At 52.3% G+C, this 15,708-nt stretch overlaps 1 protein-coding gene across 1 annotated transcript in view; it reads right to left on the bottom strand.

Moving 5' to 3' along the window:
• Positions 1–869: 869 nt before the first annotated feature.
• Positions 870–15,708, bottom strand: part of PRIMA1 (proline rich membrane anchor 1) — an 86,533-nt gene continuing 71,694 nt past the window's right edge. Inside the window, exon 5 of the mRNA XM_011991733.1 lies at positions 870–4,102. Coding sequence (XP_011847123.1) covers positions 4,000–4,102 — 103 coding nt within the window. The 3' untranslated portion in view covers positions 870–3,999. The remainder of the gene's footprint in view (positions 4,103–15,708) is intronic.

Here is a 15,708-nt window from a genome sequence, read left to right as displayed (position 1 = left end):
GGTTGTGGCCCCTGGCTTGTGCCCAGTGGCCGGGCCTTGGAGGAGCCAGGTTGTGTTCAACCCCCAGCCCCATCCCTGTTTCCTGGTATGTGCTTGACCTTGACCATTGTGCTCCATCTCTGACCTGTCTCCTCAGTCCAAAGATGAGGATGAGGATGCTGCAGGGGCTACTTTTTCTCTTTTCCTACATCCCTCCTGGCCCATCAGGTGGGAAGCGCTTCCCCATGGCTGCTTCCTGTGAAGCTTGCCTGAGGGTGAGCCTGGAGCGGGGAAACAAAGTAGCGGGGTGGTGGCGGGAGCTCAAGCCTAGGGGGCCCTGTGCCCTTTGGGGCCCTCTGCATAGGGGTGCTGGGCAAGCCTCCCCTCTCCATGCAACTGGCCAGGTAAGGGGGCTCTGCAGAGCAGCCCGTGGGTGTTGAGGTCTACACACGGGGTAGACATCCAGGAGGCCGACCCTGGCTACCGTCACCCTCCTGGTGTGGCCGGCTGATTCCTGCTCCCTGTGATTTCCGTGAGCACTTGTCAACTTAGGGTGACCTTCTGGTCCCATTTCCCCCAGATATCCCCGGTTTCAGCCCTGAAAGTCCCGGGTTCAGGAAAATCTCTCCCTCCCAGGGAAACTGGGAAGGTTGGTTGCCCTATTCTCAATTAAGTCAAAAGTCAAGGTGGTGGGTGGCAAGATGAGGGACAGAATTGGCCTTTGAAATCCCCATAAATACCGACCTTGGGCTGTTGGGATAAAACATACAGAAATATCCCACAGAAGGTCCCCAGCCCAGCCCTGGAGTATAGCAGGACCCCAGAGGAGGATCCCCCCATTCCTCAGGCCCGCATTCTCCTTTCCCCCACCCCACAAACGACAACTGACAGATATCTCTATATTTTTATTGAAAATAAAAAAGTCACGGTGCTTTCTGCCTCGTAAGTGGCATATGGACACCCCCAGTGCTGCCGGTCTTGCTTCCGGTACAAAAGTCTTAGCAGGAAATCAACCTTAATGGCTTGTTGGTGGATAAGACGGCATCGACTTGTACATTTGCCCATTGAGAGAACTCCCAGGAGCAACTGTCCTCTCCCCAGTACACGCGGCACATTGCTAAGAAGGCAGATTTCAGGATATTCACATTCATGCATAACGTATCTCACACTACCTGGGCAGTTTAACTCATACTTTGTACAGATGCAGAGTACAGTAGCTGTATTTTTTTTTTATATATATATATGTCGAGATCTCTTTAAATATATATAGCTATATATAATATATATGTTTATATTTTTACACCTATTAGTCTTTCTTCCAAAACTTCCTTTAGAAGCTTCTTAGGAACACCTGAAACCTCTGGGAGATCCTATGATCTGAGTTCCAAAGTTGGGGTCAACCGCGAGATGGCTGGAAAAGATTTGACAAAATGCGAAGGGAAGTGCATTTCATTCTTGACATCAGGGCTTGGACTAGCCTGAGAATCGGTGTGTGTCTGGAGACTGCCGGCTCATTTTAGACAAAAGTTCTAAGCTCAAATACTAGGCTGGCATGGTTTTAAGTACGCTGATGTCTCGTAAGCTCAAAATCTAGTGGGTCTCCCTTGCTGTGCCATGAGACTTATTTTTTGAATGGCCGGTCTTGGGCTTGGGGTGGGGTGTGGGTATTAAGTGAGTATTTTTAAAAAAACTAGGCTCTTCCCTTGGTTTTTGCTAACTGGAGTGAGAAGGGATTTTACAAGCCCAACTGAGAGGGAATTTATGTGCAGACCAGAGCCCTGGATGTGTCCGTGGCTCAGGGAAGAGGATACAGGCCCCAAAGCGTGGTGATGGCTCAGCTGATTCCTCGCCAGGAAGCCTTGCCTGGGGCTGGAAGGTTAGGCTAACTGCAAAATCCAGGCTTCCTAGGTTTAAGCCAAGGTAGGGAATGATGGGACCAGGTGAGTGTGTGTAAAGCTGGGCTGTGCCCAGCCCCTTCAGGCTGCCCAGCACTCCATGATCCCTTAGCCAGGAACCTCTTCTCTTGCAGAAGGTGCCCTCTGATCACTCTGAGCTTCTGGACAGCCCAAGGCACGGGCACTTTCTCATGGTTGCAGCACAGGGTGGTGTGTGCTTAGGGCTAGGGTCCTGCCCAGGTGTCTGCTTAGGGCACAGCTTGGGGGTTCAGCAGGCACCAGGAGGCTGAAGGCAGTGGGGGACAGTGCCCTGGTGGGGTCTGCTGGGTTTCCCCCTTTGACCTGCTGCTGGCCCACATCCTCTGGCCTGTTTGTCACCTGGCTCCGCACCTCAAGAGCACTGTGAAGTACCAGCCAGGCCAGGGGCAGGGGGGGCACTATGCTGATGCCCAGGTGTCCAGGGGAAGCAAAATTCAAATCCAAACCCCAAACAAGTCCTCAAATAGAAGGAAATGAGGAAAGAAGAAAAACCCTTTATGGGAGGGTATGCCCTGGGCCTGTCCTCAGCCTGCACCTGCTGACCTGGGCAGGACAATGACACACAGACAGCTCCGTGGGCACTAGGACTCTGGGACAATGGGCATTTTAAGGTTTGGCCCAAATGGGGACTGGTTTTCAGGTGTGTCTGACTTCCCTGGACTTCAAAGTCTCATCTGTAGCTTAAACATCTACCAGAGGAGTACACTGGAGGTTTAGGAGGCAAATTAGGTCTTACAGGGCTCGACAGTGGAACCATTCAATGCATTGGGTTCCTTCCGAGCACATATGTAGGGGCGGTGGGGAGTTTCCCACTCATTTTCCAGGAGATGCAAAATCATCCCGTCTCCATGGGCTTCCTGATGTGGCCCACAGGGAAGGCAGCCACTTGGGAGATAGGCCAACCAGGCAGGGGTTACCAGCCTGGAGGACTCCTCTCCTCCTGTCCCATTTCATCCCTTGATCCTCCAACCACACTGGAGGGCTCAGTGCTTCTATAGCATGAGATCTCTTTAGACATTGATAGGAAGACACTGGAAGAACAATACCGCCTTCTTGGTGACTGGGGCTCGGGGAGGGTAAAGTGGGGAGAGGATGGAGGACTCTGGAAGAGGGCCTGAGTACAACAGTCAGGCCTTAGGGGACCGTGGGGGACATCCAGCGCCTGGCCAGCATCAGCCTGGCACAGCATGCCCACAGCGGATTTGGCACAAGTAGTGGCCTCTGCCGACTAAGGCAGGGCCTGGCTCACATAGATGCATCGGTTCCTATGGGGTCAAGTGTGGGGATGAGTCTGAGGACAGGTGCAGTGGCCTCTGCCCTTGCCCGGTGGCCCTGGGCCGCGGGTTCAGTGAGTCGTTTTCCCCCTGGAAGGCCAGACACTGCCCGCGAGTGTAAACGCACTCCTATGTCTGCTCAGGAGGGGAATTTGCAGGCTGGGCTCACAGCCCTCCGTGGTAGGCAGTCAGGAGCCTAGGGTGTGGGGTGTCAGTGGGGATAGGAGGGAGAAGGCAGGCCCTGAAGATTGACAACAATTGCAGATGGGGCGATGAACAGATGTGTGGGAAGCACCTTTGAAAGGGGACGTCTGTCTCCTGGCTGTGCCGATGGCTTCTGTTGAGAACGTGAACAGAGGAGCAGGCAGGCTTCCTGGGAGGAGGAGAGGTTTTCCGGCAGGGAGTGGGCCCTGGACCATCTTTCTTTTGGCTAAAGGGGGATGCCTCCCTGCCACAGCAGACAGACAGATGCCCCTGGCTTCGCCAGTGTGCATGCTTTAGACAGCAGCTGGGGGCAGTTGACAGACCAGACACCAGACAGGGAGGAGGATGTGGAGGGCCTGGGGTGGGGACACTGCCCAGGTGCTGCATGCAGCATGAGCCGGGCTCAGCCTGGTGTCCGAGCTGCCTTGGCCCGCAGGCTGACCGGGGGCAAGCCTGGGAAGAGAATGGTTTCTCCTTCGGGAGGCTCGGGGCCTGTGAGGCAATGAAGTCCTGGACAAGCTCAGAGTTAGCTCATGTCCACCTGCTTTCCCATGTCCACCAGTGCCACCAAGGTGTCCCTCTGGCCAGCGGGTCCAGGGCCTGCAGACTCACACCACTGTGTTGTTCACATCCACTCCCTTGTTGCTCTGCGAAGTACTCATGGGATACTCAGCAACGCTGGTGCCGTTTTCGTCTTTTCTCAGTGGTTTCCTGGAAGTGCGGGGAGGGGACAGGGAAGGCAAGGGACGGGGAGGCAGGGACACCATTAGTTATCAGTGATGGTGGGGCGTAACCTCCAGCTAGCATCCCTGCTCCGTGAGAGTGTCAGAAGGAAGCCCACAGCTCTGTTCTTGGTTAGCATCCTTGGGCTTTTAGTCCTTGAGGGGTTAATCAGCAGCTGGGTGTGCTCTCAACTCGGGTGTCATGAAAAGCGGGGCACAGTTGAGAGGGAAAGAGGGGAGCTATTAACGATGAAACAGGGACAACAGGTATGAGTCAGGGCTGTTTTGGACAAACAAGAAAGTATGTTCAGTCTAGCCTGGTCAAGCTTTGACTGATCTCTTTGATCAGGGCACAGACAGTTAACAGAAGTGCTAGGGGGTGAGTTCTGCAATCTTCCTCAGTGTGGGCAAAGGCAAATGCAAAATGTGATGAAGCAGATGGTGGTAGTGGTGATGCTGGTGGTAATGGTGGTGGTGGTGGTAGTGGTGATGCTGGTGGTAATGGGGTGGTAGTGGTAGTGGTGATGCTGGTGGTAATCGGGTGGTGGTGGTAGTGGTGATGATGGTTTTGGTGGTGGTGGAGGTAGTAATGGTGATGGTGGCAGCACTGATGATGCTAATAATGGTGGTGATGATAGTGATGGTTAGGGTAATGGTGGTGGTGATGGTTGGGTTGACAGTGGTGATGATGGTGATACTGGTGATGGAGGTGATGATGGTGGAGAAGGTCATAATGGTGGTGGTGATTGTGATCATGGTTATGATGGTGGTGGAGGTGGTATTGGTGGTGGTGATGGCAGTGGTGGTGGTGATGGTGATAGTGGTAATGATGATGGGGTGAAGATGATGGTAACGATGATAGTGATGGTTTGGGTAATGGTGGTGGTGATGGTTGGGTTGACAGTAGTGGTGATGGAGGTGATGATGGTAGTGAAGGTCATATTGGTAGTAGTGATAGTGATAGTGGTTATGATGATGGAGGTGGTATTGGTGGTGGTGATGGAGATGGCAATGGTGGTGGTGATGGTGATAGTGGTAATGATGATGGGGGTGGCAATGACAGTGATGGTAATGGCAATGGTGGTAGTGATGATGGTGGTGAATGTCTACACTAAATTAGTACGCACCAGTGGTTCTTGAACACTTTAAACTGAGCCATTTGAAGCTCATTCCAGAGGGCCCTTAACCCCAAAAGTGGTTTTTCCTATGTATTTCCTATGCATATAAGGGATCAGGAAGGCTGGGAGTGAGGCTCCGAGAAGGCTCTTGCTCATTTGCTGGGGTTTTGAAATTATGGTGTACTTTTGGGCCTGGCTCAAGTCTTACTTCCTCCCTCCCTCAAGCTGTTCAGCAGGGCTCTGGCCCCCAGCCTGAGTATCTGTATCCTCTTGGTCTAAGCCACATGCTCTCTGTAGCCCAATTCCATGCCACAATTCTGCTATCTCATCCCCACGGGGCAGTAGCCCAGCCCCCTCCAGGGTTTCCAGGGGTGCCAAGGTTGAGCCTGGATCTGCCCTTGCTGGGAGTTGTCCAGAATGGACATTTACGGTCATTGTCATAGGCCCAGGAGTTGATTGCTTCTGCCTTTTCAAATGTCCCCAGAGCCTTCCCAGAGCCATAGTCAGAAGAGCTGGTGCCTGGTGATTAGCTCCATGTCTCCAGGACAAAGCCATAACTGAGTGAGTTCAGGGAAGGCAGGGTCTGTGAGGGGATCATTAGCAGTTCATGTGAAGAATGATCAGGCCTACTCAGAGACTACACACCGAGCTCAGTCTGGTAGTGAACTGTTCCCTTTTCTCTTGCAGCAGAAGTAGCTCAAAACATCTGCTAAGCGAGTCAAGTGCACTCACTCCAGGTGGTCAAGCCCAGCCACCGCAGCTTCTTCTAGGAATGCAAGAGGCAAACCCACAATTCCTCCCACAGTGCATCATGCTTTGTGCAAAGCACTGTCAGTCACAGAGATTTCCTTGTCCCTTCTCTCAGTGGTCACCTGAAGAAGCTAGGCCTGGAGGAAGAGATTCATTTCACGGGGAAACTGAGGCTTAGGGAGGGCTTAACTTGCCCAAGGATGCTCATCTGGTTTGTGATAGGGCCTGGGCCACCACCCACTAACACTGTGTCTTGGCCAGACATTTATCTTCCCATTATTATTATTATTATTATTATTATTATTATTATTATTATTTTGGAGATGGGGTCTTGCTCTGTTGCCTAGGCTACAGTGCAGTGGCATCATCACAGCTCACTGCAACCTTGAACTCCTGAGCTCAAGCGATCCTCCAGCTTTAGCCTCCTGAGTAGCTGGGACTACAGGCGTGTGCCACTAAGCCTGGCTAATTTTTAATTTTTTTGTAGACACAGGGTCTTGCTATGTTGCCCAGGCTGTTCTTGAACTCCTGGCCTCAAGCGATCCTCCTGTCTCGGCCTCCCAAAGTGCCAGCATCTTCCCATTTAATCAGCATTCCCAGCAGGTATTCCCCTGTGAGCTCTGGGCTCTCATCAACTTGGGAAAGCCTTCTTCCACTCCCTCTTAGAGATTCTGCAGAGTCCTCCAAGAAGCCTGTCTCCTTTTCCTTTAACTCAGCATATCCCACATATGAATCTGAGAACCCCATTTATGTAGATGCTAACAGATACTCTCTGTTTACAGGCCTCAGCTGTGCTACCTTGTTTATGTCGGGATCCATGGGAAATGATGGACTCTGTAGCCAAGCTCTGCCCTGGGCCTTTTGCTCCCTCTGTCCCCTTCATCCCCATTCCTGTCCTACCCACCCCTTTCCAGGGAGCCTTAAGCAGCTCTGATGTTGCCAGGTGTGCCTGACTTCTGACTCCATGAAATCCGCATGTCCTGGACAATTAGTGGCGGTGGCATCTTCTTACAGTGAGATCCTGTGCTCCCCCAGTGAGGCCGCTGATGGACTCAAGTGGGATAAATGTATCATGAATACATGAGGGGAAGAAAGGACATCCGCATCAGGATTCCAGAAAATATTAACAGGCAAAAAAGAGTCTGGGCCCAAGCCCACACTGCATGCTCCTTAATAGATATTACACATTGGGCTTAGGGCTAAAATAAAAACAATTGCAACAGGTCCAGATCATGGGAGATATGGCTTAAGGGCCTTCTAAGGTGGATAATGAAGAAATGAAGAAGGCGGCTTGGAGCTCCCTTAGAAATGACTCAACCTGGAGGGCTCAAGGTTTCCACCCTTTTTAGGGGAAGGGGAGGAGGTCAGCAGGATTTCTACTGGCAGGAGGCAAGGAGAGAGTTCTAGAGTCATCCTGTCATCTGTGAGACCCCTTCGTCCTCGCAGGCGCCGGGGAAGAGGTGGCTTGGAAGAGCTAAGCAGGAAGCGAGTCTGGCAGGAGGATCCTGGGAGGCAGGGTGAGAAGGGGGCCCAGAGCCTTCTCAGCTGCTCAGCCAGTTTCCCAGACGGGAAACAGGCCGGGGGCTTGGCAGGGGCTCTTTCTGGCAAAGAAGGCACCTGTGGCAGGTACGGGCCCCAGACAGGAGCATTCGGGAGCCTGTGTATGGTGGTGGGAGAGCGTGGCAGCCGAGGGCTCTCCTGAGAAGTGGCCATGACCCGTTCCCCTCCTGCCACCAGAAATGAGTCCCCAACCACTCTGATGTCTGGACTGTTGCTCCCAAAGCCTTTCTGGAATTCACTGGAGCCCCAAGGAAGTTGGGTGTTCCCTAGAGCAGAAGATGGCTCCAGCTCTGCACCCTTCCACCAAGCACGGCACTTCAGGGTGACACTGCGGAAGTGCTGAGAGGCAGATGCCAAGGCTCGGTAAACCCTTACCCCACCACTTTCTGGCCGTGTGACCTTAGGCAAGCTACATAGCCTCTCTATGCCTCAGTTTCTTGTCTTTGAAATGAGCACAATAGTGGTGTCCATTTCATAGGTTTGTTGGGAGGATTAAATGCGTTAGTCCATGTCAAGCACTTAGACAAGCGTCTGGCATACCGTAAGTGCTCCATAAATGTTTGTTAGCTCTCAGTACTGCTGGGGAAAAGGTGTCAGCAGGTAGCTGGCCCCACTGACTGGCAACAGCCAAGGTTCTCCAGTCTGCACAGACTTCCTACCTAACGCGTGCCCCGTGGGGCTCCAGAAATGCTAGAGAGAGTTGTTAGGACCCAGCCTGACTCTGCAGCTCTGTGAGTCAGCTGAGGCTGGTCTCACTAAACCAAGAAGAGATATTTCCACCCGGGTCCAGGCAGAGATGGCCACAGAGGGCTCCCTAAATGGCATGGTTCCTGGAAACCAAGAGAGAGGTTAGTGAGACTTCCTTGGCGGCACCCAGGAGTCCTGCCTGTAGGAGGGTGGGCTCTGCCACCTTGAGACTTCTTGTCCCCTGCCCTGGGCTTGGAGGGCAGCAGGTCCCCACATTCCCTGCTCAGAGTGCCATGCGGACAGCTCCAGTCGCACATGCCAGCAGCCACGAGGGGCCCCTGCAGAAACCATGCCGCCACCAGCATCTCTGGCCTGGGCAAGGAGGGCCGGGACCCAGGTACCCCCCTTAGGCCCCGCTGACCATGATGTGACAGCCTCCCCCTCAGCCTGCTGCTCTGTGGGGATGGAAGAGATGGAGGCAAAGAACAGCTCTGGGAGTCTGAGAAGGGAGGCTCTCTTCCTGCCTCATGCGCCCCTGGGAGAAGTAAAAGTTAAAGGTTCCTGACTCACCTCTTATGAAGGCATTCATCCCCCCGACTGCCCACCCTTGACACCCCCCACGCCCATACATACACATGAACCTGCCTAACACACACAGGCACATATACATAGACACATGTACACATGCACGAATCCACACATACACACGTACACAAACACACACGTACAATATACACAGACACATGTACATATGCACAAACCCATACAAACATGTACCTACACACACACATGTATGCACACACACACAGGCACATACACATAGACACATGTACACATGCATGAATCTACAGATACACACGTATGCACACACATATACAATATACAGATACATGTACATATGCACAAACCCATACAAACATGTACCTGTATGCACACACACACAGGCACATACACATAGACACATGTACACATGCATGAATCTACAGATACACACGTATGCACACACATATACAATATACAGATACATGTACATATGCACAAACCCATACAAACATGTACCTACACACACACATATATGCACACACACACAGGCACATACACATAGACACATGTACATATGCACGAATCTACAGATACACACGTATGCACACACATATACAATATACACAGATACATGTACATATGCACAAACCCATACAAACATGTGCCTACACACACACATATATGCACACACACACAGGCACATACACATAGACACATGTACACATGCACAAATCCACACACACACACACACAATAGACACACACACATACGCAAACATACACCTATATAATATACACATAGACACATGTACATATGCACAAATCCACACACATACAACTAGTATACACATACACAGATACATGTACATATGCACAAACTCATACAAAAACGTACCCACATACATATACATGCACACACAGACAAATATACACATACATGCAGACACATGTACATATGCACAAATCCACATGCACAATATATACACATACACACTCGTCCCTACACACATATGCATGCACACGTGCATATGCGTACACACATACATATGAATACACGTATGCATGCACATGCCTATATACATATATCCCCACATTCATATACACACACACGCAGCGTTCCATGATAAGACTCCTCTGTAGACCTCGGACTTCCCCGAACCTGGGTCAAGAAGCTGAAAAACGCCTTTCTGAGCCTCGAGGGTGCCACCATGAGAAGCAGCAGCCCCACGTCCAGCCTCCATCGCCCAGGCGGTGGGAGACAGGCATGCGGCAGACGAGCGTCTTCACAGCCAGTGGGACCCACTGTCTGGGCCATCCCCTGGGATCACCTGTCTGGCCGCCTCTGCTGAGCTGTGGCGGAACTGGCGCCTGTGCATTTCTCATGCTTGCATCCTCCCCTGGGAGCTGAGAGAGCAGAGAGAGCTCCGCCGGGGGAGGGCCTTCTCACAGGTGTGACCCTCTCTCCCCTTGAGCACCGCTTGCAGCCTGGGATTTGTTCTGGGGCCGAGCCCTTCCCAGCTCGGATGCTGAAGAAAGGATTGCAGGGTAACGCACAGAGCCCTGGACAGGGGACCTCCCAGGTAGCTCAGGCCTCGGTGACTGTCCTTCAAGTCGCCGAGATGCCAGAATCATGCTGGGGGATGGAGATCCTGCTGGGGATTCTGTGGGCAGAAGCGGCCCAGATGGTGTCTGTCTCACTGGGGGTCTGGGCACCTGCCTCCCTCAAACTCCAGCGACAATGCCCCCCTGCCACCCGCCTCTGTGCTGGGGATGAGGGGGCTGGGGAACGCCTCTGGGCAGAGGGGCCTTTGGCTGAGGTCTGGTGGGGATTTTATACAGAACAGGTGGGCACAGGCAGACACATGTGGGCATGCCTTTGGACACCAGCCCCAGGTCACGAAACCTCCTTCACCTTGTCTCGCTATCACAAAAGGCCTTCACTGGTAATGGGAATACTCGAAGCCATCTGTTCTTCCTAGAGGCCGGGTTTCCAGGAGAGACCTGCCCTGATCTCCTGGGCAGCCATGCCCCACCGGGGCTCCCCTGCATCCTATGCTTCTCAGCTGTCCTGAGCCAGCCCAGCCTGGTCACCATGGGCACTACAGAAATGCCCAGCACTGCTTCAGGGGCTCCTGAAGCAAACAAGGAGGTTGAGGGGGTATCTACCTCAGTGGTGCATCCCCCTCCCCGGACTTCCCAACCTCAGGCACAGGGCACCTCTCTTCACGGGCAAGATTCCTCCACAGGTGGCTCCACCTTCAGGGTCCTGTGGGTTTGGCTCATTTGAGTGCACAAAACGGACTCATATGGCCCAAGGACACTGGCCTTGACCTGGTACCAGGTTGGCAGTCATCTGATCAGCAGTACACAAATGAACAGATTACAGCAAATTAGGAGAGGAATTAAGACAGCCAAGAACCAGGGGTTGAGGGAGAGAATAGCGGGAGGCCTGGTAGGCTGACAGGTCAGCGAGGTCCAGGGGGTGAGAAGGACCCTGTCATGAAAGGAGCGGGACAGAGCCAGGATGGAGGCCCGTGCAGCTAGAGAGTCCTGAGCGAGGGCGGAGAGGAGGAGAGAAACACCAGCAGGAGAGGTGGGGCAGGAGCCAGCCCCTGCAGGGTGCAGCTGGCAGGTGCAAGGTGTCTGGGTCTTATCCTGACTGCAGTGGTCATCCTCTGAGGACTTCTTAAATGGGGGTTCCCATTTACCCTCACCCTGCCCCATGACCTTGACCCAGCATGTCTGGAGAGATGAGTCCAGAGAGGCATGAATTTCTTGATGACAAAAGAAAAAGGCCCCAAGAAGCAGGGATCCGTCTGGGTCTCCCACCAGCTGGCCCTGGGCACACCCTCAATCTGCTGAGCCTTCTGTCCATGACTGTCCACAGTGCATGGAGGCCTGGGCTCCATGCCCCCCACACCAAGGATGCCAGCAGATGAAGCAGGCTCCTCCCTGCTGCCTGCCTCACACAGCAGGATGGGATTTTTATCACCCATCATGGAAGATCGGTCTTTATGGGGGGACAAATAAGTCCTAAGAAGTATCTCAGCCCAGGGCAGGTCAGGACCTCGTGCTCCTGCCCCATGCTGGCCTGATCTCTTCCTGGATGGAGGATGTGGGTGTGATGGTGAGGACACTGCAGCTTCTGGGACTCCAAAGAGCCAAGCCCAAGACAGCGTAGAAGGTGGCAGTCAGGCCCAAGGGAAGCCACACTGGCTAAGGAGTCAGAAGATTGAATCTTGATTCTGGACTAAGCACAGGTGCCAGCTCCTTGAATCCAGCCCAGGTTCCAAAGGATGCAGGATGGTCTCTGAGCAGCCAAGGCCATGCATCAGTGCTCAGCACTTGCCCTAAAGAGGCCCTTTCTTGGAGTATACTAACTTTGACCTGACTCACCGTACAACCAGGCGTGGTGATTCTGGGTTGGGTTTGGGGCAGTGGGGAGAAGGGAGTGTTGCCACACGTATGCATATGAACAGCAGGGAGAGGTGAAAGATGGGAACCGCATCGAGACTCCACCTGGTCAAAAGGCTTTGGCCCATGAGATAGACCCCGTCTCAGGGCCCCAGGAATGCACCAAGATGCATTCAAGGTGAATTTCTTGCTCCTGGAAGTTTGTGGTGAGTTGAGGGTGGATGAAGTGCTTCCACTCCTGTCCTGATTCCTGGTCCTCACTGCTGGCCTCTGGGCCTGGCCCACCTTTTCTTCCCCTTCCCCCTCCTTTGGCCCTGACTCTGCAGATCAGCTGAAGGCCAGAGCAGGCAACAAGGGAGAGAGGGCTGGGTTGGCACCTGGCACAGTAGGTGTGTCCTGCAGGGAGGAAGAAGAGGAGGAAGATGGTGGGGCTGCTCCACAGCGTTCACAGCCTGGGAGTGTGTCATGCACAGGTGGAAGGGAGGCTGTGCTACTCCGAAGCTTGGAGAGGGGACCACTGAGTCAGGGTACTTGCACTTGAGCTGGAGTATGGAGAAGGGAGAGAATGGCAGGAGGCATACTGAAGAAATGGGGCTGGGAGGGCGGGGGCAGGAATGGCAGGGGGCTGGGGAAACTGGAACTGGTGAAGGGGTAAGGCCCAACACTTAAAATTGGGTGCATGCTATTTACACCAAAAGCAGACTATTTCACTCATCCAGATAGAGAAAAAAAAAAGAGTTTACTGCAATTCTAAATAGAGTTTGTCAGTTTAAAAGGTGAACTCTGGCAAGTCTGTGGGAACAAGCCTCCATTCACACCACAGAAACCACCACTGAACAGTTACTATGTGCCAGGCATTGTGCCAGGCACCATCGGGAGAGAGATGAGTAAGACGAGATGACCAATCCCCATCTACCGTGTGTGCGCACAACCACTCATACGCAAGTGTGTGGGCACACGAAAACTGACATACACCTACCTACAGCAGAAAGCAGAATTGTAAATTCAGGGAGAGCTATGACTCTAGCAGTTGGACAGGGAAGAGAGAGCTCTATACAGGATGACATCTCAGAGGAGGCGGCATTTGAGTTGGGACTCCAGGGAGGAACAGTAAGGACTCAACTGGAAGAAGTGAGGGGAAGGACACTGACCAGAGAGTGCTCCGGGAGTGCTCAAAGAGCCAAGAGGAGGGCAGGAAACCTCTGGAACCTGAACTACTTCTCTCCCCACCAAGGCCTCAGTTCCCACATCAGTAAAACAAGGGATTGGCCCTTGATCATGAAGGTGCATTCTGGCTCAGACTCCATAGGAAACTCATTTCCACCCCTCCCTGGCATTCCAGGTGCCCCAGGTAACCAGATCTTCTTTATATGCCACACATTCAGTAAGAACTAACCTTTCTCTGGGCTATCCCAATGCTCCAAAAAGAGTGTAAATTCTGAAAAGAAAACTAATTTCACTGATTAACTTTATATTGAGTCTATGATCCAGGAAAGATCTTGGGAAAAATATCCATGGAAGAATCAAGCTAAGGAGATGAGGGACTGGAGTTGGAGAGGGAGAGAGCTGAGGGTAGCAGGTTCCCAGGGAGGAGCCGTGTTGGGATCATCCAGCTTGGAAGGGTGCTGGAGAGAACTATTGTAGGGTGACAACTGTGCAACAGGCTCAGAGACCCACAGTCCACCCGGAGAGGAGCACGGAGCCCCCAGGACAAAAATGCACTGTGTTGAGAGGAGGCATTGTTAACCCCAGGAAAGGAAACAGCATAGTACACTATGTGGCTCAGCTATGCACAATATGTTCTTTGTTACACTAAGGTAAGCACTGAATAGGCACAGAATCCCATACTGAACCCCATTCTAGGTGGAGAATGAGAAGAGGGGAAGTATGTTGTATGTCTGTACTGCAAGGGTGCTGGCCTTGGTATCTTCCATAGCAGAAAGTAATAGACAGTGCTTAAAATGGAAAGAAAATTTAAATAGCAGTATACACATCACTTAGCATATGGAGAGAAATATCAGAAGAAACAGCTAACTGTTGAAAGCGGTTGCCTTTCAAGAATGAGACTTGGGGGAAGAGACAGGGGGCTGCTGTCTTTCTTAACAGCCTTGGGAGCACATTTGACATTTTAAACCATAGTATCTATATGTATTCCTTTGATAAAAATTAAAACTAAATTAAAAGGAGGGAATAAATGTGCAATGCCCTAGCCATACTTTCTAGTGATTAAGCTGTCTCAAAAGGCATGCACAACATGCCTAACTCTTTGGAGAGGATGCAACCTTCACTCCTTTCTCCTTCTCTTCCCCATTACCCTGTATTTTTCTCTCTTCGTAGTCTTTAAGATCACCTCATTTATTAATTTGCTGGTGTGTGTGCTTAATCTGCCTCCTCCAGCAGGAGGAGAACAGGGACTGTCTTGTTTCTTCTGCATCCCTTGTGCTTAGTTCCTAGCACACAGTAGGTGCTCAATAAATGGATCAACACTAAACAGTCCTGTGCCAGTCAATGGGTTTTCTAAGGCACCATCAAAAAGACTTGAGCATTCAAAAGTGCTTATTCTACTGAAAGTGGCTCAACCACAAACAGCTGATGAGGGCCAGAGCCCAGCAAGAATTGATGCTTAGGCACATTCACGCACACTCAAGCCCACGTCCAGGAGGCAGCACGCTTATTTAAGGTTAGCAGTTAACGTCTGCAGGGTCAGCCAAATCGTACTGCAGCCTTGTATTGGTCTTTCTGCCAATTATACCTGTGAGAGGGAAATGTCTGTCCAGTGGCTTCATGGCAATTGAGAACAGACCCACGCCATGGATGGCCAATGGAGGCAAGGTGCTTTTCCTGTACCGGTGTGGGCGTGTCTCTGTGGAGGGAGTGAGCATCATCTCCCCTCAACACAGGAGCTCTTCTCTGAGTGAAGGGTGTGGCTGTCAGAGAAGCTGTAAATACCACCCCAGAAAAATAGCCTCATCCCTGCAAGTGCACAGGCCTGTGGGGCTCCCCCAGCTGGAATCTGAGGTCTACTCGGGCAGCGGGTACCTTGCCCCTTGGAGCTTTATCTTGATTACTCTCTGTGGTTATCGCTTGTTTTAAGTTTGTCTGCTGCCCTGTATGGACACTCGTGTTGTCTCTGCTCTTCTGCCTCTCCTCTGATTGTGATCCACAGTTCTTTGGGGGCAGTCTGGTCTGATTAATGCCCACTTCTTCCCCCAAAAAGGTATGTGCAGTGTGGGCAGGGACTGTGCCGGTGGTGCCCACTCCTGTAGCTCAGTGCCTGGCACCTGGTCCTGGCACCTGGCCCAGCTCTGGCAGGCACAGTGATCAGCATTTATACATCCAAGTGGCTGAATGCCCGAATAGCGATGGTCCCCCTGCAATCCAGAACAGGCAGACAAAAGGCTGCTCGGAGACTGTCATTTCAGAGAGGGAAAACGGAGGCCACAGAGGGAAGTGATACCTGCTGAGCCCAGCTGAGCCTGGCTGGGCTGGGGGTGGGAACGGGAACAGGCCTGGGACTTGACTCC

The sequence above is a fragment of the Mandrillus leucophaeus genome, unplaced genomic scaffold (assembly GCF_000951045.1).
Source record: "Mandrillus leucophaeus isolate KB7577 unplaced genomic scaffold, Mleu.le_1.0 Scaffold4, whole genome shotgun sequence".
Classification (NCBI taxonomy): Eukaryota; Metazoa; Chordata; class Mammalia; order Primates; family Cercopithecidae; genus Mandrillus; species Mandrillus leucophaeus.
This window is presented reverse-complemented; position numbering and strand designations above follow the sequence as displayed.